This window comes from Nannobrachium achirus, assembly GCF_963921795.1.
Source record: "Nannobrachium achirus genome assembly, chromosome: 7".
NCBI lineage: Eukaryota > Metazoa > Chordata > Actinopteri > Myctophiformes > Myctophidae > Nannobrachium > Nannobrachium achirus.
Window position 1 is genome coordinate 40,262,792 of NC_137816.1, and position 25,040 is coordinate 40,287,831.

The 25,040-nt window shown below is 42.2% G+C and overlaps 1 protein-coding gene across 1 annotated transcript in view; it reads right to left on the reverse strand.

Moving 5' to 3' along the window:
• The window catches only part of LOC308289007 (ephrin type-A receptor 6-like), a gene marked incomplete at its 5' end in the record, with an annotated part of 79,985 nt that overhangs the window by 14,087 nt on the left and 40,858 nt on the right, over window positions 1-25,040 (reverse strand). Inside the window, 2 exons of the mRNA XM_080730509.1 lie at window positions 19,732-20,082; window positions 20,912-21,067. Of these exons, the coding sequence (XP_080586635.1) occupies window positions 19,732-20,082; window positions 20,912-21,067 (507 nt within the window). The remainder of the gene's footprint in view (window positions 1-19,731; window positions 20,083-20,911; window positions 21,068-25,040) is intronic.

Here is a 25,040-nt window from a genome sequence, read left to right on the forward strand (position 1 = left end):
TCGGGGCAACGGTTGCATAGATATGAGCAGGGCAAAAGTGTGACGTGTGACTGACTGACAGACAGCTGGTGGTGGTTTTGATAGTAACTGCGACCTGACGGTCGCAATAAGATATGGGAGAGGTTGTTGTTGTGAGGCTTCACATTGCCACACTAAGGAGGAGAATGGTAGCAGCAGGGCATACTGTATATAAGACGCTGCACGGATTATGGTCTTATTGATAGAGCTTAATATTATAGTCATGATCTCATGTACCAAAGTTAGTAGCCTACACCAGTTCATGAAAAATACTATGTTCATTATATCACTAAACAATATAGTTATAGTAAACATATGTATATGAGTTCAAATGTACTTAAACACAATATAGGTCTGCCTTTGCCTTTGCCAGGCCGACAGGCCAGGAGGTTTTTTCACCCACATCCATCTGTGTGTCTGTGTGTACCGATTTGGAAAAAAAGGCCACTTTACATATTGGCCTGATAACTTTTGAACAAACAAATAAATAAATGAAACAACACATTATTCATATTTTATTACGTTTTTAGTCTAATTAGTATTTAGCAATTTCTTCAAAACAAACACTGCTATATGCTGGTGACAATATATTTTTGCTCAAATTATCTTCAGCCAGGTGTAACCAGACTATTGGGGGAGCAGACTAGGTACCAGCAGTTATTAGGAGAGGTAGACAGGTTGGAATCAAACCGAAGTCGATCGCTAACAGTCTGCTCCCAAAATAACTCTCAACTGCTCTCTCTCTCTCTCGCTTGCTTTTCAAATTCTTGTTGGGGCAGGTGAAGATTCAAGATTCAAATTTGTTACATACTGTACAAGTACACGGGAGGCAAATTCTTTGGTTACGATAACACTGTGGCAACAATAACAAAATAGACAAAGAAATACATCATTTTTGAATATATAATTATATATTTACATATATATGTACTGTATATGCACATTTAAGTGTACAATCTTAACATATAAGCCAGGTGTTATGTGTGTGTGTGTGTGTGTGTGTGTGTGTGTGTGCGTGCGTGCGTGCGTGCGTGCGTGCGTGCGTGCGTGTGTGTGTGCGCGTGGGTGTGTGTGTGTGCGAGTGTGTGTGCATACGTGCGTGTGTAAGTGTGTGTGCACGTGCAATAAACTAAAAAAAAAAAAGAATTGAACATCAAATTGCAAGTTTTAAAAAGCAACCATAAACTATTGGCTGGAAGGCCAGCAAGGGCGGGTCTTCACTCAATACCAATAGCAGCCCTAGAAGAATAACCTACTTTACCATCCATTTAAAAATTAACGGCACCATAACTTACAATTACAAAAACAAATATCATGATAATTGAAAGAAGACTTTAGTTTAAACCAACGACTTCTTGGTCATTAATGAAAACTACAGTGTATCTCAGCAGTTCCTTATTGGCCTCAAATGCAGCTGAGCCTCCTTGCCGCCTGCAGCACGTGTGTGAGACTGTGTGTTACAACCCTTTGTCTAGGCCTAGGGTAAAAGGTTGCAACATATTTTCCGTCGGAGGAACGTCGTCCAAAAACATGACAATATTTTATCTCTTGGATGACATCTTCCAACGATAGCCAATCAAATTCATGTGTTGCTTTGTTTACCCCATGGTGGAGGTACGGTAATAACAGCAGGAATGCCCACAAGGAGATTTTTATCGACCAGAGACGCTCAACATACTGTTAGTGAAGGGTTAGTGGACACAGACAATCAGCAGGGACTAGCAAATCAGGGACAGGGAGCTATTCCCCACAGGCAGGTGCCAATTTGCCACAGGCGTCACTCAAGTTGCAATCAGCACCAACTTTCCATTCTCCCCCACACCAACTCTCCACCTTACAGAAACAACAAAATACATGAAATACAAAGTACAAAATATATAATTAACCTAGATACTAAATATACAAATAAAGCGTGTTGTACACTTTATTGTCAGTTGTGGTGAAAGAAGAGTTGTGAGGATGATGAGAAGGAGAAATACATAGGGTATAGGGAGACAAAAAGTAGGATAAATCACACCCAGTGTGAAGTAAGCGCTAAGTTACTTTCATTAAGCTATATGAACTAGAGCGGGCGCGTGGTGATTTTCCGATGGCCTTAAAGTCCGAGAGAGAGAGAGAAAGAGAGATACATTTTCAAGCCCTCACTGAAACTATAACATGCTGCTGTTCAACTATGGGAGCGGAGAGACAGGCAGACACAGACAGACAGACAGACAGACAGGCAGGCAGGCAGGCAGGCAGGCAGGCAGGCAGGCAGGCAGGCAGACAGACAGACAGACAGACAGACAGACAGACAGACAGACAGACACAGACACACACACACACACACACACACACACACACACACACACACACACACACACACACACACAGCCTTTTAATAATGTTTTTATACTAGGCCTATTGGAATCTGCTCCAAAATTAATTAATTAATTAATTACATCACCAGCAAAAAGCGCAAATCTAGGATAAATACCAATTAACTCCCCAGCGCACCGCAGCTGTTGACTCTGGACTCGTCTTTATTGGATCAGATTTCTCCATCACGACGACACTTTGCAATCAAAGCACTAACACAAACTTTGCACCGAGTAATGAATGATGCTGCTCATGCTGCGCTGGGGGGAGAAGCAAGCAGCAGACAGATAGCCTGCTGCCGCTGAATGCACTCGCTCTCAGCCTGGTGCGTGCACTGTGGGTCATCGTGACACTGACCACATGTGTGACTGTCGGGCTCCTCAAATCAAGGTAAATCTTAATTTGCTTATTTTACTTGTTAAAAGCAACATTTTATTATAAAGCCTACATATGATTAAACCTGTAGTTTCCACCTCAAAATGCGGAATTATAATTCTGGACAGGATCTCTCTCTCTCTCTCTCTCTCTCTCTCTCTCTCTCTCTGGGACATCGGATTTCGGATCTCCGTGCCGTCGGATTTTCAGGCCATCGGAATATGGAGATTTAGCCAAGTAGAGCATGGGTAGGCAACCTGCTGCTCTAGAGCCACATGTGGCTCTTAGGCCCTCTCCTGTGGCTCCCAGTTGCTTGGGCAAAGAAGTATGCAATGTTTTCTTTTGTAGTAGTTTTTACATTTTAATCATAGTTTATCAGTAGGCATAAAGTTATTCTTACATTCTCATATTGTAAAGAAAAAAGTGTCACCGATACACTAGATTAAAAATAAGAAACAAATTATTGAAGGAAAATAAAGAATGTAATGCCGGGACTTCACCGCCTACACTGCTGGCTTACTGGTACTGTATACTTTATTTGCTTTGAGAAATTAGCAAACAACTGAAAGAACAGAAAAATCACGAATACATTTTGCAATATTAAATCCCCGTCATTTCAAGGCTGCTGTATGCCGAGAGAGACACAGCACCGCATCTCCCGCTCAAAAAAAGAAAAGAAATGGAGACTTTGAGAAGTGTGTGGTACATGTAGGTGGTATAGTATAGTTAGCAGTGTGACGCAGTCAGCCTGCGAGGACATCAACTTACTGCACCGGCATCTGATGCTAATTAGCCTGGACCATGTCTCCTCAGACCCAAATGCTTGTGTAGTAACACACACTAATTGACTCAGTGAGAGAGAAAGCGTGTGTGTGTGTGTGTGTGTGTGTGTGCGTGCGTGCGTGCGTGCGTGCGTGCGTGCGTTTAGTAAGATAAATCAAACCTGGTTTGATACTGGTACGTCTGTGCGGCTCAAAGAGAACAATAATGATCATTACACTTTAATCACAGCTCACCGAGCATTAGATCAAATAGCTAGCAGGAGTCAATAAACACTTGATGGTTTATTGGCAACAAGGAGAAATAGGTTAACCGTGCCCCCACAAACCCACACCAAACAGTAGTGAGACATCGAGAGAGACAGAGAGAGAGAGAGAGAGAGATCAAGAGAGAGAAAGTAAGAGAGAGAGAGAGTGAGACAGAGAGAGAGAGAGAGAAGTATAGGGAGAGCTAGAAAGAGAAGGTCCCTGGAGACTACATCTCCCCAGCATCTGAGCATATAAATAGAAGCCAGCCTTATTCCCAGAGCAGGCAGGCAGGGTAGAAACAGAAGTGAAGAAAAGAGCAAAGCACAAAAAAGAAGAGAAACAAAGAAAAGGCTAAGGGAAAAAAACAGGAGTTAACAAAATACCGTAAAATGTGTGTATTTGAATTATGCCTGAGGAATGCTGTACACGATTCACATTATGAATTAATGTTCGATACGTGGCTGCCGAGGCCGAAATAAACCTAACAATAAACCCAGATGACATAAACGGTGTTATTTGCTATTCGCGTTTGACTGAAAGTCACACGCTGTGTTAGGATCATGCTGAAACGTGTCACTTTGTTGCTGCCCTTGCGAGATAATAAAAGTTGAGGACATGAAACAAGTGCTGGTGGTGCGTTCGGAAATGTGCACTCAACGCAATGGTGTGCGCATGTTGTCGTTCGCTTATTCGGTGCACTGCGCCCCCGGTGTGCTGAGTGCGCGCACTGAACGACTCTACTCAGAAGATGGGGTTTGGCGGTGTGGTGCGTCAATGCAGTGTTTTGATTGGTTGATTTTCATGGCGGTGTCTTGCGCTTCTCAGCTCGTCAGCTGTGAACAATGGTGTAGGAAATGATAACAAAATGCACCATTTGCGGCTTGATAGGTCCTTTGGGCTTTATTGTTACAAGCATCAATGTGTAAACTAACAGCAGGCAGGCCAATGTTATGAATTAAATTACCTTTCATTAGCAACATTATCTTAGCAACTGCTGCTTTTCAGAACGTTTTCTTTCAGAGTTCAGACTGAAAAGTGCACCGCTGCCTCTTAACTGGTCGTTCGTAAATAAGCCACACTGAATGCACTCTACAACATCACCGCCCACTGCACTCACTAAACTGAGCACACACCCGGTGCGCATTTCCGAACGCACCCTTTGTGTCGCCTACCGTGAACCCGCATTTCATGAGATAATTTGCCAAATAACAACTTTCTCAGGTCAGCTCTCTTGTTTCCCCTTTTTTTATACCTTTATTTAACGAGGTAAAACCCAGTTGAGATATCAAGTCTATTTGACGAGAGGGACCTGGCCAAGAAGGCAGCAAAAAAGTTAAAAACAAACACAAGTTAAAAATAAGATTTGGCTTGCACAAATGCTGATGCAAAAATAATGACAGCTTCCTACATTTTCAAACTCTAAACAGTCTTTCAGGATTGCGGAAAAAGCATCAAAGAGATCAGTTCTGACAGCTTCATGTCTTTTTGGGAAGTGTTCCACGCAAAAGGGGGCAATGTTTCTGAATGCTTTTTTTCAACTCAACTCAGTCCATGCATTTGAAAGAGGCAACATAAAAACATTATACAAGTGGAGGTTGTCATGCCCATGGTTTCTGTAAGCCTTATAAATAAAGCTCAACCATTTGGTACGCGTACCACATGTCATACAGTATAAGGATAACCAACCTTCCATCGCATACAAAATGTGGTTTAATATTAACCTGACTTGCGTCAGATGGTGGCAGTAGTGCGTAGGCTACCGCTCTACTTTACCATCTGAGATCTCTCGGGCAGACTCGATGTAAGGGGCGGGCCATTTTTTGAAATTCTTTAGCAGGTGATTGGATGTGGCCGTCTCTCTGTCACAGTCTGGGAGTGCCAACTCCAACCACTCATATTGGCCTGTCTGCATCCACGTGGTCTGCAATCAGACTCTATTGGCTCAGAGCCGCTCAGAGCCCGCCCGTAGCTGCCGCTGATTGGTCCGGCCCGGGGGTTTACGAGCGTTATCAACTCCCACCGAGAGATCTCAGATGGTAAAGTAGAGCGGTAGCCTACGCACTACTGCCACCATCTGACGCAAGTCAGGTTAGTTTAATATGTCTACAACCAGAAAATGCATCAGTCACACACCACCTTTAAGTGAATATTAAGCATGTGCCAGTACCAACAGAAAACTAACAGTAAATTAAATATGAACAATCACAATATGTATTTTTTTTTTGCATGGCATTGCATGATTGCATCGCATTACTACCTTAAAGGAGTAGTTCACCCCCAAAATGACTCCACACAATGGAGACTTGAGTTCAATAATATTTTTGAGCGGTGGTAGACCGCTCCATAGCATGGCCGTGTGTGTATCCGTGTATGTATCCGTGTATGTGTGTATGTAGCCTGAATACCACTGGTGGCCAGAGAGGGTGCTGCTGAGTCTAGTCTGAGCATCAACTGCAAAAGGCCTACAAACACACTCTCTCTCTCTCTCTCTCACACACGCACGCACGCACGCACGCACGCACGCACGCACGCCGCACGCACGCACGCACGCACACACACCCCTGGATGAGCAACACACACACACACACACACACACACACACACACACACACACACACACACACACACACACACACACACACACACACACACACACACACACACACACACACACACAGTAGTGCTGTTGCGTAGCCTCCACGACCACCGCTCAGTTCACACGGGTGTGATTTTTTTGTATTTGTCGCACTCCTAAGACAAAACATTTATTATAGTAAATTTACCCCCATTGATTCTGGATGGGGAACCAAATGTATGAGCCTGGATGGGGACCCAAATACAAGGCCCTGAATGGGGACCCAAATGCATTTGTGTGAGAATCAATGGGGTAAATGTACTTGACCCTAAATTTACCCCCATTGATTCTGACCCAAATGCATTTGGGTCCCCATCCAGAGCCTTATTTGGGTCCCCATCCAGGCCCATGCATTTGGGTCCCCATCCAGAATAATGGGGGTAAATTTACTATAATATATATTTTTTTGTCTTAGGAATGCGACGAATCCAAAAAATATTATTGAACTCAAGTCTCCATTGTGTGAGTAATCAATAGAACAAAAGTCATTTTGGGGGTGAACTACTCCTTTAAGAGGACACTAGAGGACAGAGTCCTCTTGAGGTCACATTTGATGCAGTACTGTATATACAGTATGTGATTGGATATTGTTGCTGATGGATGGAGACCTTGTATGTCCAAAACCTTTGGACATACTTTTCAGAAAATGGAAAAAATGTGTTCCAATGGATCAAACGTAGTTATTATTTTAGTAAAAAGCTCTCGCTAATACTTTTTATTGGATCAATATTTATAAAACCCACAGACACATTTAACCACTTTCAACATAAAATATAGCAAATAGCAGATCATCAAGTTGACAACGCGTTACGACAACGTAGCTATTTCTGCTACTTTTGTGGGTAGTATGACAAATTAGGCCATTAATTTAGGAAGAAACGTAACAAGTTTAAATAAGGAGATACAAGGTTTCTGCCTGACAGTTCTTGGATATCGTCGTTGTTAGGTGGAAACCTTGTATGTCCAAAACCGTTCATTTTGTATTTATCATTTTAAAAACGATCTAAACCAGTGAAAATAGCCGATCTACAAGCACACAACGCCTAGCACCGCGAGGCGTTGTGTGCTTGTAGATCTGCTATTTTCACTAGCTTTTTGCGACAGACACTGTAACAGACATTGTATGATGAAGTAGGGCTTTACTTTACACATTTGAAACTTGGAGATACAAGGTTTCTGCCCGACAGTGACGATATGATAGTCTATATTCATGGCCACCACTAGACTTTAAGGGCTCTCAGGAAAACAGAACAATTTATCCACAGTGACAAGGTCGTGCAAGGTTGGTGTAAGTGGCACAAACCCCAGTCACCCAACGACAAGGTAAGTGGTCGAGTAATTCTGATTCATGTTGTGGTTGTGAACCCATTCCTGTCATCTATAAATAGCTCTGTCCTGCAAAGTGCAAGGACTGTAAAAATAATCTGCAGAATAAATAAACTGCAGTAAACATTTAGGCTGCTCACAAAATGCTGAAACTAATTTATGTATTCAGAATTCAATAATTTAGTTCCTTTTCATGTGTTTTCTCCACCCTTCAGTCCAGGATTTGGAAAAGAGCAATGTAGGCTAGATATTTTTCACCATTGGGGAATACTTGTAACAAGGTGGAATACAGATTATTGTGACCACTTTCTAGAACACTTGGCTGGAGTCCATCTGCAGGGATCAACTTTCTTCTGAGCCACAATTAAATTGTGAAAGTGCTGCAACTTACTGTTAATAATTGTTGAATTTATCCTGCTTATACTGCACTGCACTCCTCTTGAGATCAAAAGAAGACCAGCAGCTATGCTTGATCAGTTTGTCTGAAGGCTACAGTACATCCTCAATGGGGTTTAAGTCCTCTGTGTGCTCTGAGAACGTGTCAGCATCCATACTAAAAGCAGAATATCACTGTTGGGCAGAAACCTTGTTTCATTCTCCGTATTTAATTAAGAAACAAATAAACATCCTATTTTACAATGAAATAATATTTTTTAACTATTTGATCCCGCAGGGAAAACTCAGTTTTCAGCTGCACCCAGCTGATTGCTGCCCAAGAGGCCAGACTTGAGCCAGGTTAGTGGCAGTTAGGGGTACAGTTAAGTGTCTTTCTCAGGGACATCTCATCACACTGTCTGGACCAGAAAATGAACCTGGGAGCTTCTGTGTCTCAGGCAGACTCTACTCACTCAGCTACTATGGTCATCCCTAATTTTCATGACAGTGTTGCGCAAAAGTAGCGAAAATAGCCGATCTACATCACAACACAGTTTTGGAAATGAAAGGTTTCCACCTGACAGCAATGCTCTAATGATGACCTTTAAAGAATGATTGCAAAAATAAGTGTGCAATCATTTATAGGAACACAAGAATATTATAGAGACTTAAATAGGGTCAATCAAACGACATTTGAAACACTTTTTAAATAGTCAATATTGGAGATTACTTACAGTATGCTGCAAAGAATATATTGTACTATCATTGTAGTCAGTTTATAGTACCGTTCCCATGTATCATTAAGTCATTAAAGCAATTATCTCTCCATTCTATTCAGACAATATGATCCAGCATCTTGAAAGTAATTGACGACGTACAGTATGATAAAATGAGGATGGAAAATACAACTTATCAAGTTCAGACAGGCACAGGGCAACAGGGAAGGGAAATTAATTAATGCTGATGAATACATTTTGCATAATCAAATTATAATGAAGCATTAATAAGCAATTTGCAAATGAATACTGTGCCAAACAACAAACAAATCTTCGCCAACATACAAAACCGTAGGTTTCATTTTAATTATTTTGTCACTGTCACAATATCCCACTCAGTGAAAATTCCCTTCCAACATTAACTATGGTATTTAGCAGACACTGTTATTCAGAGCAACTTACAAACTACAAGATTAGAGTAAATTACATGAACCCTATATGTCTAAAAAGTCAATTAATTCGATTGCCAGAAGACAATTGTTACAAAGTAACTAAAATACCAGGTAAACCTCAAACCAAGCATCTGTCTAAACAAAATACTATCAAAATAACAGACTTAGTTGAACAAGTAACCAACATACCGGTACATCTGCATAGCATAACTACCATTATCAGAATAGACAGACAACAAGCAGTGATATAAGGAAACGAGGGGTGCTAGAAGGCAAATTCCAATACTCACACCATTTCATGTCTCTGAGCGAGGAGGCGAGGATTAGACGCACATCCGGAGGAATGGAGCAGGTTGGACTGAAAAGCCACTTTCCAATACTCAAACTGCTACCTCCTCATCTCCTCCATCCTCCATATGTCATGTCACATTGGACATAGGGCTGCGAATCTTTGGGTATCCCACGATTCGATTCAGAATCGATTCTTGGGGTCACGATTCACGATTTTTTTTCCGATTCTTTCAAATCCAAACGATTCAAATTCAGAAACGATTATTATCCGATTTAAAAACGATTCTCGATTCAAAACGATTCTCTATTCAATTAATAGGATATCAGGATCTACTCCAGTCTGCTGGCATGAAAGCAGAGTACATTTATGTTGCTTTTATAATTGTAAAGGTTTTATCAACTTATTGCAATAATAACACACAAAGGTAAATCCAAGACAACATGTCTGATTTATTCATGCTTGCACACATTCTTTTAACTACAAACAAAACATAATATCTAAAAAAAAAAAAAAAAAAAATCATTAAAAAACAACAAAAAAAACAACAACAATTTTTGGAAAATGAGAATCGATTCTGAATCTTAGAATAGAAACCCAATTCGAATTCAAATCGATTTTTTCCTGCACCCCTAATTGGACACCGTATTTCTAATTGCGAACGAAGGTCGCAGACAGTATACCATGAGAAATGTAGTAGCTTGTCTGTCCGTCCGTCCGTCTTTCAGTACAGGAAGTGATGTCACGTGACATCACCTCATCAAAGATCAAACCCTGGATATTCATACTGTCACTGTGACATCACAGGTGATATCACAGTGACAGTCCATATATGGGTATCCCTGATGTCATTGATATATATCACTGGCCAGATGGCAAAGGCATGGCCCATATCTGTGTGGCTGGTTCAGATAGGGATCTCCATGTATGCATAAATATTATATATATATATATATATATAAACATAAATAATATTATTAATAAAGGATAAAATAAAATAAAAAGTCCATATGGTCATTCCCAGAAACAGAATCCCTTTTATGATAGATGCAACAAGAAACTTAGAGACCTGGAAAAGGGATCCTACTATTGTGACAAATGCGACAAGACCTCTCCAAATGTTAAATACAGACTTCGGCTGAAGGTAAAAATTGAAGAATCTGGAGATGTTCAATGGGTAACATGCTTCAGCGAAACAACTGAGGTCCTGCTGGGTCACAACATGACCCAGGAATCACTGAACATTTTCAAAGAGATTGACAACACTGCATTTGAAGACATATTGGAAAAAGTATTTGGCAAAGGCATGACACATATATCTGTGTGGCTGGTTCAGATAGGGATCTCCATGTATGGGCATAATATATATTGTATGTATATATGGATACATATTATTATTAATAAAGGATAAAATAAAATAAAAAGTCCATATATGGTCATTCCCAGAAAAGAATCCCTTTTAAGCCCATACATGGAGATTTCTGATGTCATCAATCCCAGGCCGAAAACTTTAATATTAAGTCCATATATATGTATACCGTATGGAATGGATATATATTAATAAAGCATAAGATAAATAAAATGTCCATATACAGTATGGGCATTCCCAGGTGATGCCCTGTTAGGGTACCCCTTATGCCCATATATGGAGATCCCTAGGCATCAAACCCAGGCCCTAACTCACCAAGGCCCTGCTTGGCTTTACTAATTAACATACGTTTTATGCCCATATATGGAAATTCCTATCCTTATATTGTCAATATTAAGGACATTATTAAGGATATTATGTTATCAATATTAAGGACATATCTGGGAATGCCCATATTTGGTAATGTCCATATATGGGCATGTTTTGACATAACATTGTTGACTATCATGCAGGGGTCTCCATATATGAGTAACTGGTCCCATATACATCACTGGCCAGATGGCCAACAATTGGCACGACCTCGCCCTTTAGGGCAAGGTCGCATGTTACCCTGAGGTCGCATGTCACCCTGAGATGTCTTACTAGTATGCTTAGATTGAGCTGTATGACATGCACAACAAACAGCAGGACTGTTTAAATACAAAAAATCAATAAAACCATTATCTGTTGCTTTGATCCCTGCAGCTTTGATGTTGCTTTGATCACTGCCATTCGGATATAGGCCTAATAAATGCACAAACAGTGCACAAAAGTACACAAAGCACTATGCCTCCTTTGTCCTGTTCTTGAAAAATATCAGTACCATTTAAGCATACTGTATTTTCCAAAGGCAGGTTTTTCAACGTCATCCATTCTTGCAAATTAGTACATGATATTAACAGCAGTAATTTCACAACTCAAATGCCACAGCATAATAATTGCTAAATGACAGTTTGAAGCGTTTGTAGAAATGGGGCCCTCGTTTATAAAATAAAAAATGTAAAATATTAAATAAATACATGTAAATACACACTTATAAAATAAATATTGGCCAGTGTTCTCAAGAGTCCCCGTTCCAGTACACCAGACAGATCCAGGCCTCCTCCCAGCTGTCCCCATCACTGCTTAGTGTAATCTATAGATCATGTATTCGTATAGGCTACATGCTAGGCAGGAATGTAGTTATATTTGTGAAAAGCAGGAGTAATTTAAGAATGTGTTATGCTGTCTTTACATCAGGTAAAGCCTGACCATATGTGACCAACTTATAATAAACCAGTAAGACTCCCTAATCTGGAGATAAGTGACCGTCAGTTCGCATGTATACACAAATTGGCCTGTAAGTGGCATTGGTTCCCGCTGTGCGTGATTTTTAGGCAAGATCTGTAGGAGCAGTGTCCATTAATGTTGTCTGCAAAAAGCAACCTCATGGTGGCGCTAGAAGAGGGGCATGTGATAGGTCAGGGGTGGAGGTTGTGGTTTGCCAGCCAAGGAGTGTGTATGCAAACTTTGGCATGGATAGGGGCAACGGTGACGGACAGACGGAGGGACTGACTGACAGAGGGACTGACTGACAGACAGCCACTGGAAGTTTTCATAGTAATTGCGACCTGACGGTCTAAATAATCACTTGTGATGTGGTGAAATAAAAGACAGGACAGGACACATTTCAATAGGGAACCAAATGTGTTGTAACACTGCGATATGCGAGCGGTTTTGACAAATTACTCATATACCTTTGTCATGTGTGTCCCACGGTTTTCTCTGGCTCGGTGGGAACGGGAGCCACACAAAGTCCAATAAAAACCTCCATACAGAGGAGAGCGCAGCATGCACACATCGTGGAGGATCACAGAAATCCCCAAACTACACAGTCTAGCTAGGACGATACCCTAGTTAAATTATAAAATTACATTATTAGATTAGATCAGTGAAAAGATCAGACTGGGAAACTTGTGTGTGTCTCCCTCTTTTTGTAGAACAATATAGGGATTGTCCTGTCCACTTCTTGCTGGTAGCATGTGTCCTTGTGTGTAGTCAACACACAGCAGTGAATTGGTTACTTACTTACGTGTGTGTGTGTGTGTGCGTGTGCGTGTGTGTGTGCGTGTGTGTGTGTGTGTGTGTGTGTGTGTGTGTGTGTGTGTGTGCGTGCGTGCGTGCACGTGCGTGTGTCGTCTTATTCGCGTCCACGCATGCACCGTGTAACTGGAAAAAAGTGACGCAGATTGTGTCGGGGCACTACTAAGGAAATCCACAATAGGTATTTTGCAATAAGCATAATAAATAAATATGAGTTTCCAAAAAGACAAACATAATAAAAATGAGTCTTGAAAGCATGGAATTTAGTTTATTAGTTTTCCCATGGCATGCAGTATATATTCTGTGTAGTATGGAGGCTTTTGCACGACCGGAGTGGTAGAGTAGGGCGGATGGATAAACGAAGTGGCCGTCCTCAATTAGAGGGGCTGGATAAGCAAGCACTGAGAACAACTCATACTCATACTCGTTCGTGGTGAGGAACGCTTAGGGACTGCATGTTTGAGAGTACATTTGTGCACATGCCTCGATGTGTGTGTGTGTGTGTGTGTGTGTGTGTGTGTGTGTGTGTGTGTGTGTGTGCGTGCGTGCGTGCGTGCGTGCGTGCGTGCGTGCGTGCGTGCGTGCGTGCGTGCGTGCGTGCGTGCGTGCGTGCGTGTGTGTGGGAGGGAGGGAGAAGAAGACAGAATAAGTACAAGCAATAGGTGCAAGTGATGTATGTATCTATGTCTGTCTGCCTATATGTGTGTGTGTGTGTGTGTGCGTGCGTGCGTGCGTGCGTGCGTGCATGCATGCGTGCGTGCGTGTGTGCGCGTGCGTGTGTGCGTGTGTGCGTGCACACACGCATGATGCGTGCACGTGCGTGTGTGCATATACAATCGTCTGTTGAGGCAGGTGACAGTTTGACAGCCTTTTTGACAAGTCAATCCCAATCTGAATATCTTAATGGGAACATGCCTGCAGGCTGCTTCTCAGCCTGTGGGGAATACATTTGCATTGCAGCTTTCTGCCATCATCCTGGCTGCTTTTACTGGCGAGATGGTTTTATTCAAATCTAACCCATTAACTCACACCTGACAACCTGGTTTTCGGTGGCCTCACGATAACCTAGCATTTTTGTGGGAATTCAACCAATAAACATGAATAACATTGAAAAACCTCTTTTTACACACTGATCCGAGGCTTGCTTAATAACCTGTCTATTTGAGCTCATTTATACAATCCGGCACACCACTCATACAAATTGAGTATTGCATTACATCTAAATTCTCAAAGGAATATTTTAAAATGCAGAAACAGGCTGATAACAGCAGCTGACAATTAGATACCATGGCTTTGGTGAGAATTATAGGTCACAGACTTGGAAAAGTATTTTGACTGTAAATGACTATTTTATCTGCGATGCGTTGTTAGTTTGAAGATCTGTTCCTTTTGGCAAGTGTACAACAGACTAAACCGAGCTTTTTAATTGCACAGCAGTGGCTCGCAGGCTCGCACCGGAAAATAGCCGATCTACAAGCTTCACGAGGCGCCACACTGCGACACCTTGTGCTTGTAGATTGCTTACTGTCAGTGTGCGATACAGCGAGCAACTTAGTATAAATCAGTTTTCGCTCTCCTCTATCGCCATGGTCTCAGACCTGCTTTCGGCACTGAGTTTCACCAGCTGCTGCTTGCTAACCTTGCTGATCTGGGGGATCTGCTCTGGAGTTGCTCACCTCCTCCTACTGTATGTGTCAGGCGCTTTTTTTTATCAGGTGTCAAGAATGGCTCTGTGTTCTACTCTGCTACATCTGCTGACAAGACAGAGCGACTGGGTCAGTCCTTTGTGCCAGTAGCCATCATGCTCCACAACCAGGCTCTCATACATTCTGTTCCGTTCTGGGAGTAATGACTGGTACTTGACTACTAGGACGTACATACCGGTACACTAGTCTCAAGCCAGACGACCGGAGATCTCTATGTCTGGTGACATACAGTATAAATGCAACGAATGGGCCAAAAGCAGCAATTTGGAAATAAAAAATTATAACAACTGCACTGCAGAAACAAACCAAACACTTTAGGGCAGACCTTTTAATTGGGACGATACAGGATTGGTTTTCAAAGGAGTGGGTGTGGGTGGGTTTGTTAGCACTGTCTATCTCTCTATTTGTCCATCCATCCATCCATCCATCCATCCATCCATCCATCCATCCATCCATCCACCGACCCAAAATTCTGTCTTCTGCAAGCCCTATGCATCACCATTGACAGCGGCACAATGACTCCTGTTCTGAATGCCATGAATGTCAGTTTGCCAACCAACTGTCATTCAAAGACTACATCATATAGCCACAACAATTTCCTATAGATATTCAGGCTGCACTACTACAGAAGACTGGAGACTTTTTGCTTCAGGTTGATGGCAGCTCCATATCGCCATCTCCGGAAGTTCACAACCTGGGTGTCGTTCCTGACTCCACCCTCCAGTCACACATCAAGTCCATAACCAAATCGGCCTTCTGTCACCTCAAGAACATCTCCAGGCTCCGTCCATCACTCTCTGATTTCCTGGCAGAGACCCTCATTCACGCCTTTGTTACATCCCGTCTGGACTACTGCAACGGAGTCCTGTTTGGGGTCCCAAACAAATACCTGGACAGGCTCCAGTATGTCCAAAATTCAGCTGCCAGAGTTCTCACCCGCACCAAGCCCTGGCAGCTCACCCCCACCCGTAAACAACTGCACTGGCTTCCTGTTAAATACCGCATCAATTACAAACTCCTCCTCCCCACCTACAAGTGTCAAAACGCCCTGGCTCCACAATACCTCTCAGACCTCCTCCATGATAAACCTACTCTGTCACGGACTCTGCGGTCTGCAGACTTGGACCTCCTCTCTGTCCCCAGTGCAAAGAAGCGAACCTTAGGCGACAGAGCCTTCAGTGTGGCAGCCCCCACCCTGTGGAACTCTCTACCATTGGAGATTCGCCATGCTCCAACACTGGACTCTTTTAAGGCTGCATTGAAAAGACACCTATTCACTCAGGCTTATGGCACTTAGTTTTTGTTTAGTTGTTTGTATAGAGTTTTTGTAAAGCGCCTTAGGTTTATGAAAGGCGATATATAAATGCAAGTTATTATTATTATTATTATTATTATTATTATTATTATCTGCTGAATGAAGCATTTCTTCACCAGGTACTCTAGGCCAAGGTTCTTGGCCTCCAGCTGAGTCATCATCACTCTCTCCTCATCTCATCCCATTCAAAACCCTGTGGCTGTTCTTTAAGGCTACTAAAGCATGTATACATCCCCAATGCCTCCAAGTCAAGGACTAAGCGTGGACCCTAGCTAGTTCTAGTCTGTATCTTGTATCCACTGGATACTCAGTATCTACATAGAGTTGTACATACAACTCCACTTAAAGTTTGCTCCTCCACTTCTGATTCCTTCTCCAGGATCGCCCATGCTGGAATTTTCTTCCTGCCATTACCACGACATCTTCCATGGTGCTATGAGCATGAGCATGTCCACATGGAACACATTAGCCCATTCATACTTTGTCACATAGTGGTGTCGCTGTCGAAAAATCTGTTATTTTAACGAGCAACACAGAGGTGCAACAGCGTATAAACTAGGCTTTAGGCTATCACAATCTCCACATACGGTATGCGTTCATGTGCATGTACCGTACACAGTAAAATCCTCAGTGATCATTTAACAATTTGTAACTCTTACAACTGGAACCAAATGGACACATGGATCTATGTGTACAATCTCAGAGTAAAATGAACACTGCGGGTTTTACTGTGTATTGTTGGAGCTGTCTTGGAAACCATGTTGACTGTTGTTTTGGCTCTTGCTATCCTGAAAGACGTGCTGCTTGTCACACTGCTGACAGAGTTTCTGTGCATTCTCGTCTCCCAGGCTCCCATGGATGGTGATTGCAGACCCCAGCAGTGGATGGAGGGTTTCCATGGAATACCACTGTGGACTGTCATTATAGCTGTTACTATTGTTGTTGTTATTATTATTCTTGTTGCTGCTGTCCGTCTTGTATCTCCTCTCTCTCTCCCCTCTCTCTCACCTCTCTCTCGTCCTCTGTCTCTATCTATTTCACCTCAACGTGGTCTAGGCAGATGGCCGCCCCCCCTGCCCTGGAGGCAGGTTCTGCTCGAGGTTTCTTCCCATTAAAGGTGAGTTTTTCCTGGCCACTGTCACCAAATGTTAGCTCAGGGGGGAAACGTGTCTCTTGGGACATCTTCTTGTGGTTTGGCACAATAATAGTAGAATAGAATAGAACTAAACTGAACCCAATTGAATTGATTTGAATTGAGGAATGAAGCCTACTTTATTCCCTCTGTACTACATGGTAGGCTAAATAACAAAACTGTACTGCTTAAGTAATGACATACTGTATAAGAAGCTGTGCAAAATCTGTAGCTAATTGTTCTAAAAGTTTTCATTAGACTTCTTATTGCTATCTTGAACAAGCACATCTATACTATAATTTTGCGAATGTCTGAGTGAGTGTCTGTCTGTCTGTCTGTCTGAAACAGCGTTTCTCCTCAGTGGCTGGAGCAATTGATCTGAAATCGCATCACCATTAGCATATGAACACACCTAACATAACTGTGAAGCCCGTTTGTCACTTTCACAAATCATATACTGTATATTAGCATTTTTATGGTGTATCTACTATCTATTCTGCATCTAGCATGAGGCACATCTATTCTGCATCTAGCATGAGGCAAAATGTTTAACCAGCGCTCTCTCTGTGTGTGTGTGTGTGTGTGTGTGTGTGTGTGTGTGTGTGTGTGTGTGTGTGTGTGTGCAGGCAGGCGGGTGTGTGCGCAGGCGGGTGGGCGGGCGGGCTGGGGGGGGGGGTTAGCCATTAAACGAAACGGGTATTTCTTACATTGATGCTCCTACATATTATCATGCAAGCACCAGTTAAAGTTACTTTCCATCCCTCATATACTGTATGCACAGTGCACATACCATAACCCACACACTGCACATCATTTTGGAGCTCATATCTTTGAACGGGTAAGGGCTAGTAATCATAACAGATAAGATCACCATCCTTCACGTGACATAATTATTTCACAAGCTACAGTGCGTGTACATGAATTATTCAATCCATGTTGGCACCCTTGGAGCATGTGGCCCAGTGTTCAAATTAAATCCAACATACAACTGGTCTTCTTCATTGACCTGATCTGGTCATTAGCGCTAGTGTAAGTGCAGGAACACAGTTGCTAGGGTATGTCAGCTCACTCAGGGTCTGCAAAGCGCTCAAAGGCAGAGAGACAGAGAGAGCACTGACTGCAATGCCAGGCTGTCAGGCAGGGTGACCAGCCAGTTGTTGCCTGAGGGGAAATCCCTGCCTGCTACCCAGGGGTGTCGCACCAAATTCTGGGCCCTGGGTACAAGGATTCACTGCGGGCCCCCCATGAATGTTCTTCATGGGGGCGGTTTAACCCATTTAGACTGGGAACGCAATATTACTCATTATTTTGTGCTTTAACTATTGAAAAATAGCAGATCTACAAGCTCACTGCTGCGAGCTTGTAGATCTGCTATTTTGGAAAATCGTGGAAAAATCCTTCAAAGGTTTTTTTGAAAAACCTATGTTTTTATGTCAGTGGTGCTCAAAGCATTTCATGTGAAGGACCCCCAAAATTATATGTATTTGGCCACGGACCCCCATCTCAAAATATTTAGTTCCAGGGACCCCCCCAGAACCAAAATTTGAGTTACAAATGTTTGCTCAAAGAAATACATATATTCAAAGATTTGCACACATTTTCACGTCTTTTAAAAAATAGCAGATCTACAGGCTCGCAGCGCGGCACTCGGTGCCACGCTGTGAGTTTGTATATCTGTTATTTTTCAATAGTTAAAGTATAAAATAATTAGGGCCCCTCCACCTTGGGCCCTAGTAACTCAGTCCCACTTTTCCCCCCTTGTGACGCCCCTGCCTGCTACCTCGCCATCAACATCTTCATCTGTACTGTAGCAGCCTGTAGCTGTGCAACGCACGCTCACACGCACACAGTATGACATATATATCTTCGCTGTCAGACAGAAACATTGTATGTCCATATTTCACATGTCCCCCCTAAAAACACATTGTGAGCTTGTACAGTAGAGCTGCTATTTTCCCACCTTTTTAAAACATTTTTAACATTTAACATTTTTCGTCTGACGTGGTCAAAATAGGGACGTCAGGTTGAAACTAACTAAGTGATTTAGTCTGTCTGTGGGGTTTATTCATATTTAATCAATGAAAAGTATTTACAAGAGTTTGTGACTAAATAATAACTACATTGGAAAATAGGTTATTTCTTAGATAATTTCCCCCCCTGAAAAGCACCAATTTTGGTATGTGGTATTTACGCTATTTAAAATAACATTTTAAAGTAGTTCAGTGTATCTGTGGGTTTATAATAAATATCAAACCAATGAAAAGTATTAAAAAGACCTTGTGACTAAATAATAACTACATTGGACCTACACTGGTTCTTCTTTCCATTTCCTGAAAAGTAACTGTTTTGGACGTACAAGGTTTCCACCCGACAGCGAAGATAATTAATATTATTCTACAAAGGGATGCCGTTTCGAATGTTCGTCCCAGGAGAGAGAGAATTGCAGGGAAGACACAGAGAGAAAGAAAATTACACTGTAAAGAAGAAGAAAAAAAAAAGACAGACTTTAAACTCACCAGCTTGGTGTGTAGTGATGGTAACATTGGCCAGGGAGCGTGCGGATGCGCCCATCCCTGAAACACCGTTCATAGCCTCCACGTGGAAGGTATAGTTGGTGTGCATGGCAAAGTCTACCACCGCCACCGAGGTTCCCGTCAGGCCCAGTGGCCGGGGAATGAAGCGCAGGTCGGGCTCACAGGGCTCACACTGCAACACGTCTCCGTCGCTGGCGTCGCCGTGACAACGCTGACACAGGATGTTGTAGGTGAGGTCTTTCCTGCCGCCGGTGTCACTGGGAGGGGCCCACTGCAAGAACAGGGCCGTGTCGTTCACAAAGGACATCAGGTTCCTGGGAGCCGAGGGGGGTCCTAGAGAGGCAGTTGTTTAGAGAGATTAGTATACTTTATTGCATGGCTTGTTTGAATGCTTGATTCTGATTGGTCATTCGCTGAAATCAGCAGTGAATTATATCTGTTATAATGACCGCTCCGCTCTATAACGGACCGCTGTCTAATCAAAGGCTCAGAACACCTGTTGCACTCAGGCTGCACTGTGTGAATTTAGTGCCGTATCCATCATGACAGCCATGTAAACAAACACACAGGCCTGTGTTTTGATTGTCTTAAGTACCAGCTCTTATGCTTTAACTTAAAGGCCTGTCCATACTGTCCCCGACCACCCAACCTTTCGTCGGAAAGGTCCAGTTCAACTACAAAATGACGTCACTCGCATCTTCTGAAAATATTACCCCGAATTAGAGTTTGGAAAGCTGCACGTTGGAAAGTCGGAACTCTCTGACGAAAAGTTTAGTGGACGGAGACAGTATGGACAGGCCTTTAAGTTAAGGCATAAGGCATCTGATCATCCCCGAGGGGATTATCAGACTGAAGGGACTTTATTTCTCGATAACGACCGCGCAGCCAGATATCTCTTACTTAATAAATAAAGAGAAAATGGTTCACACATTCAGCTCCAGGTTTGTTTTTAATTAAACAGAATCATATTGAGAGAAATCATAGTGCTGACAGGAAAAGGTCAAGCTATCAGCAATTGTGGCAAAGAATAAAAAACTAGTAACATGGAATCAAAGATAGTAACAAAGACAGGACAGTATTCATTTCAGACTTAACATAAGACAGGCAGAGAAAGACAGAACATAACGCACATACAGTAGAGTACTGTAACAATTTTACTGACTTGTGCAAGCCATGCTTGAAGGGTCTTTCACAGCTCGGAAGAAGCCTTTGTCACAGTGACAGAAAGTGGCAGTCTGGTCATGGCTGGCGCTGTGTGGAGGGCACTTGGAGCACTGCGTGTTCCCAGCATACGCCTTGTAGAAACCAGGCATGCAAGCTGGAGAGAGATGATTGGGAGATGGTTAGAGCTAGGTGTGGGCGATATGGAAAAATACTATATCACGATATTACCCAAGCTGTATCACGATAGGCCTACATGATTTTATCATGATTATTTTTCACGTTGGTTTTTATGGTTGTTTTTCAAGTTACTTGACAAAAACTAGACTCTCTGGGTTCCTTTTGGGAGGTCTAAATTGAACTTTACAAGTACGTAACTCTGACAGTATACAAATGAAAACAAATGGACCCTTACGGGTCCATTTGGTTTCATTTGTATACTGTCAGAGTTAAGTGGAGACCTTGACATTTTAAAGTTTGAGAACTACTGATTCAGACCAAAATGCAGTTTTAAATTCAATTCTGCAATGAATCTCTGTATTAACGATTAAACAGGATTTTTTACAAGGCTCCCTCAATTGTATCACGATACATACGATACCTCTGAAAAGGCATATCGTGGAGACATTGTAACGATAATTATCACCATATCGCCCGCCCCTAGTTAGAGCGGTCATGCAACATCACGCCATTTTGATTTGACTCCAAGTGCCGGCCATGACTCTTTCCTCTAGTAAGATCTGACCTTATTCACGAGTTAGACTGGATCACTGTTACCATGTCCTGCCTGTGCTAGTGAACACTGTCAAGTCTAACAAACTGTGCCTTCCAGTGAAGCTACCGCACTGGATCAAGATCTGCCTAAAGGCTTTTCAGGAATACATACTTTCCCATTATAGCAAACCTGCTTACAGGGTTGGGATAATAAATAACATAATAAAGTCAGGTCACTTGAATGCAAAAATAAGTTGTATTTAGTTGCTGGCAGTGATGCCATATAAAGCAACATAAGCAGTGAACACAACGTTGTAGCTTGTGTACTAATGTGACACATCATTTGCTCTTCCTCAAGCAGCATCATTGCTACTTCTAAAGAATAAATATCACGTTTGCAAATTTTCATACAAAAAGAGAAAAGGTAGGCCTATACATAAAGTACATTTTGAGGCTTTTGCTGTAGATTCCCTTGGAGTGAGATTGCAGAGGGTTTGTTCACAGAGTAGCTCTATTCTTCACTTCAATATTTTTGGAGCTGTGTGAAGCACAGGCTCCCTATACGTGGCTGTGTGGGTCTGTCTGTCTGTCTGTGTGTGTGTGTGTCTGTGTGTATGTAGCCTGAACTTCCTAAACTTCGGCACGCCACTAGTCCCACAGTTTTGCCACCACACACTCGCGCCATATGTCAAATCGACCGCCTTACTCGGGAATCGTGGGCTATTACTTTTCTAAGAGAAAGGTTCTATAGTTTAATTGATATTAATTTATTAGTGAATTAATTTTCCCCATTGACTTATAATGGGAATCGCAAAAACTCACATTCAATTATTTGTCTCTCGCAAACCATAGGGGCTAGAGTTTCAAGACTTGGAGAGGAGGTTCATAATGATTTCAAGGATTAAATAAAAAATAATTGTGTCATTTGGCCGCATGGTGGCGCCATAACACCCCACTTTACGTTTTGGCCTGTAACTCTTGAACCGTAGGTCGGAAAATTAAAAATATTTTTTCCCTGGATTCCTTGGGTCATGACGCATCTCCCCATATAGGCCACGCCCATTTGCGCCATGATAGATTTTCCGCCATCTTGAATTTTCTCCAAAACACACTTTTTGCTCCTTTTCCTACATATTTTCTTCAAATGTCACAAAAATCGGTACACATGATCCACACACACACACACACACACACACACACACACACACACACAAACACACACACACACACACACACACACACACAGCTCCACTTCACACGGGTGTGATTTTTACTATATACCTAGAAATATAGTGCATTATGGAACCGCAATTACAGTCTGCATGCATTCTAAAAAACATTCATCCATTTATTGTTGGGCAGCACAGGTCTGCTGACCTGAGCATTCTCATCTCAGCCTCCTCACTCGCTCTCTCTTTCCACACTCATTATTTCCTCAATTTCTCCACCATCTTGCTCTCCCTCCTCATTTCTTCCTCTCAATTAACTCCACAGCCTTTTCCCTCCCTCAATCCTCATATTATTCAGACCATTTGCCAGTTTCTTTTCCCCCGATCTCACGTCACCGTCTTTGATTCAGTCTACTTCCTAGTGTCCTTCTTCCTGTTCATCCCCCCTCCCGATAGCTTATCAGACAATGACAGTAGCCAGTTGCCTCCGGCTTCCCTTGACCGTCTCTGCAAAGCCAAATAAAGCCATAATACTGCAATTGCTTAATACTCTGCATAGATGGAATATATTCATTGTGTGTGTGTGTGTGTGTGTGTGTGTGTGTGTGTGTGTGTGTGTGTGTGTGTGTGTGTGTGTGTGTGTGTGTGTGTGTGTGTTTGTACGAGCGTGCGTGCATGTGTGCGTGCATGTATGCATGCGCATGTGTCTGCGTATGGGGAGATGCAAATAAATATATCAATAGTTAAATGTGGCTATCAACAGTTTTCTTGGTCCAAATAATTCCAGCAGGTTTCTCCTCCCAACATCCTGGGTTGCACACGTCCTAGTGAGCAAGAATTGCAGTTTTAATTGGCCACCCTCTGGTATGGCAAAGGGCACTAATGAACTATCACAATAAGCCCTTATTTTGACAGCATGTGGCATCTTGTTCAATCCCGTGCCACAAAGGTGTGAAGGTGGCCAGCTGTTTTGATCATGGATCATGGAACATTTATAGATCCCTGAGGGGAAATACAGGTGTCACTGGAGCACCAGCAGTGAACCAACGACGGGAAGAGTCAATAACCAAGCCACGGTAAATAAAATAGACATTAAATATATTACAGAGCTGCTGGACCTACAATAGATGTCAGAACTGGATTACATACTACAGTATACTGTGTATACAATCGATCAATAAAGTAAACATAATGTGAATATGTAAGTACAAGTGACGATAAACCTATCACTATCTATCTATCTATCGTCAGTTAATATATGAATGAATATGAATGTATATATATATATATATATATATATATATATATATATACAACATACAGTATAAATGGTAAATGGTAAATGGTGCATTTTATATTATATAGCGCCTTTATCCAAAGGGCTTTACAGCGATTGTGCATTACATTCACACACACATAGCGGAGGAAACCATGCAAGGCACCAACCTGCTCATCAGGAGCAATGTACACACACACACACACATGGACACGTGCTCGCACACACACACACGCGCGCTCAAACACACACACGCGCTCGCGCGCACACACGCACGCACGCACACACAGTATATAATATATGTAATTTAAACAAGCTGAACTATCAGTTTATGTGTAGGAGGAGATTATAAAACTAAAACAGGACTGTAAGTGTTGACAATGTAAATCCAAATATATATACATATATAAAAAAAAAACACACCCAATGAGAAACACATCGCCAACAAAATCAAGCTGCAAGCATATTGGTAATGAGAAGAGTAATGAATCTTAATCCTGATGATGCTTCTCATGGATATTACTTTGACCTCCTGCCAATGGCAACAGGCGCATAGCTTCATTTGAATCTCCAGCTGGTTCATCAGCTCTGGTATAAGCTGGGAAGAACCCAGCACCCACAAGTCATTAGAAAACTAAAGGCTCATATTTGCCATCAAAGGTTAATAGACACCATCATCATCATACTGACACACACATCATACTGAGGGTGTTTACCCCGCTCAAGAGCCGTTATTTTCTCATAAGTGAGTTGCTCACAGTTTGGCATCCCACGGCTAACTTGCAAGGTCCATAATGACGAAAAATATTAAATGTTACATTACAAAACTACTTATGATTCGTTCATTCAAAATTAATGAATTGCTTAATTAATGACTTAATTAATTTGATCATTTGTTTATTCATTCAGTGCTAGAGTAACATATGTAGCTAGAGTAACGTGTCTCGCCTCGGTCACAATGGCATATTTGT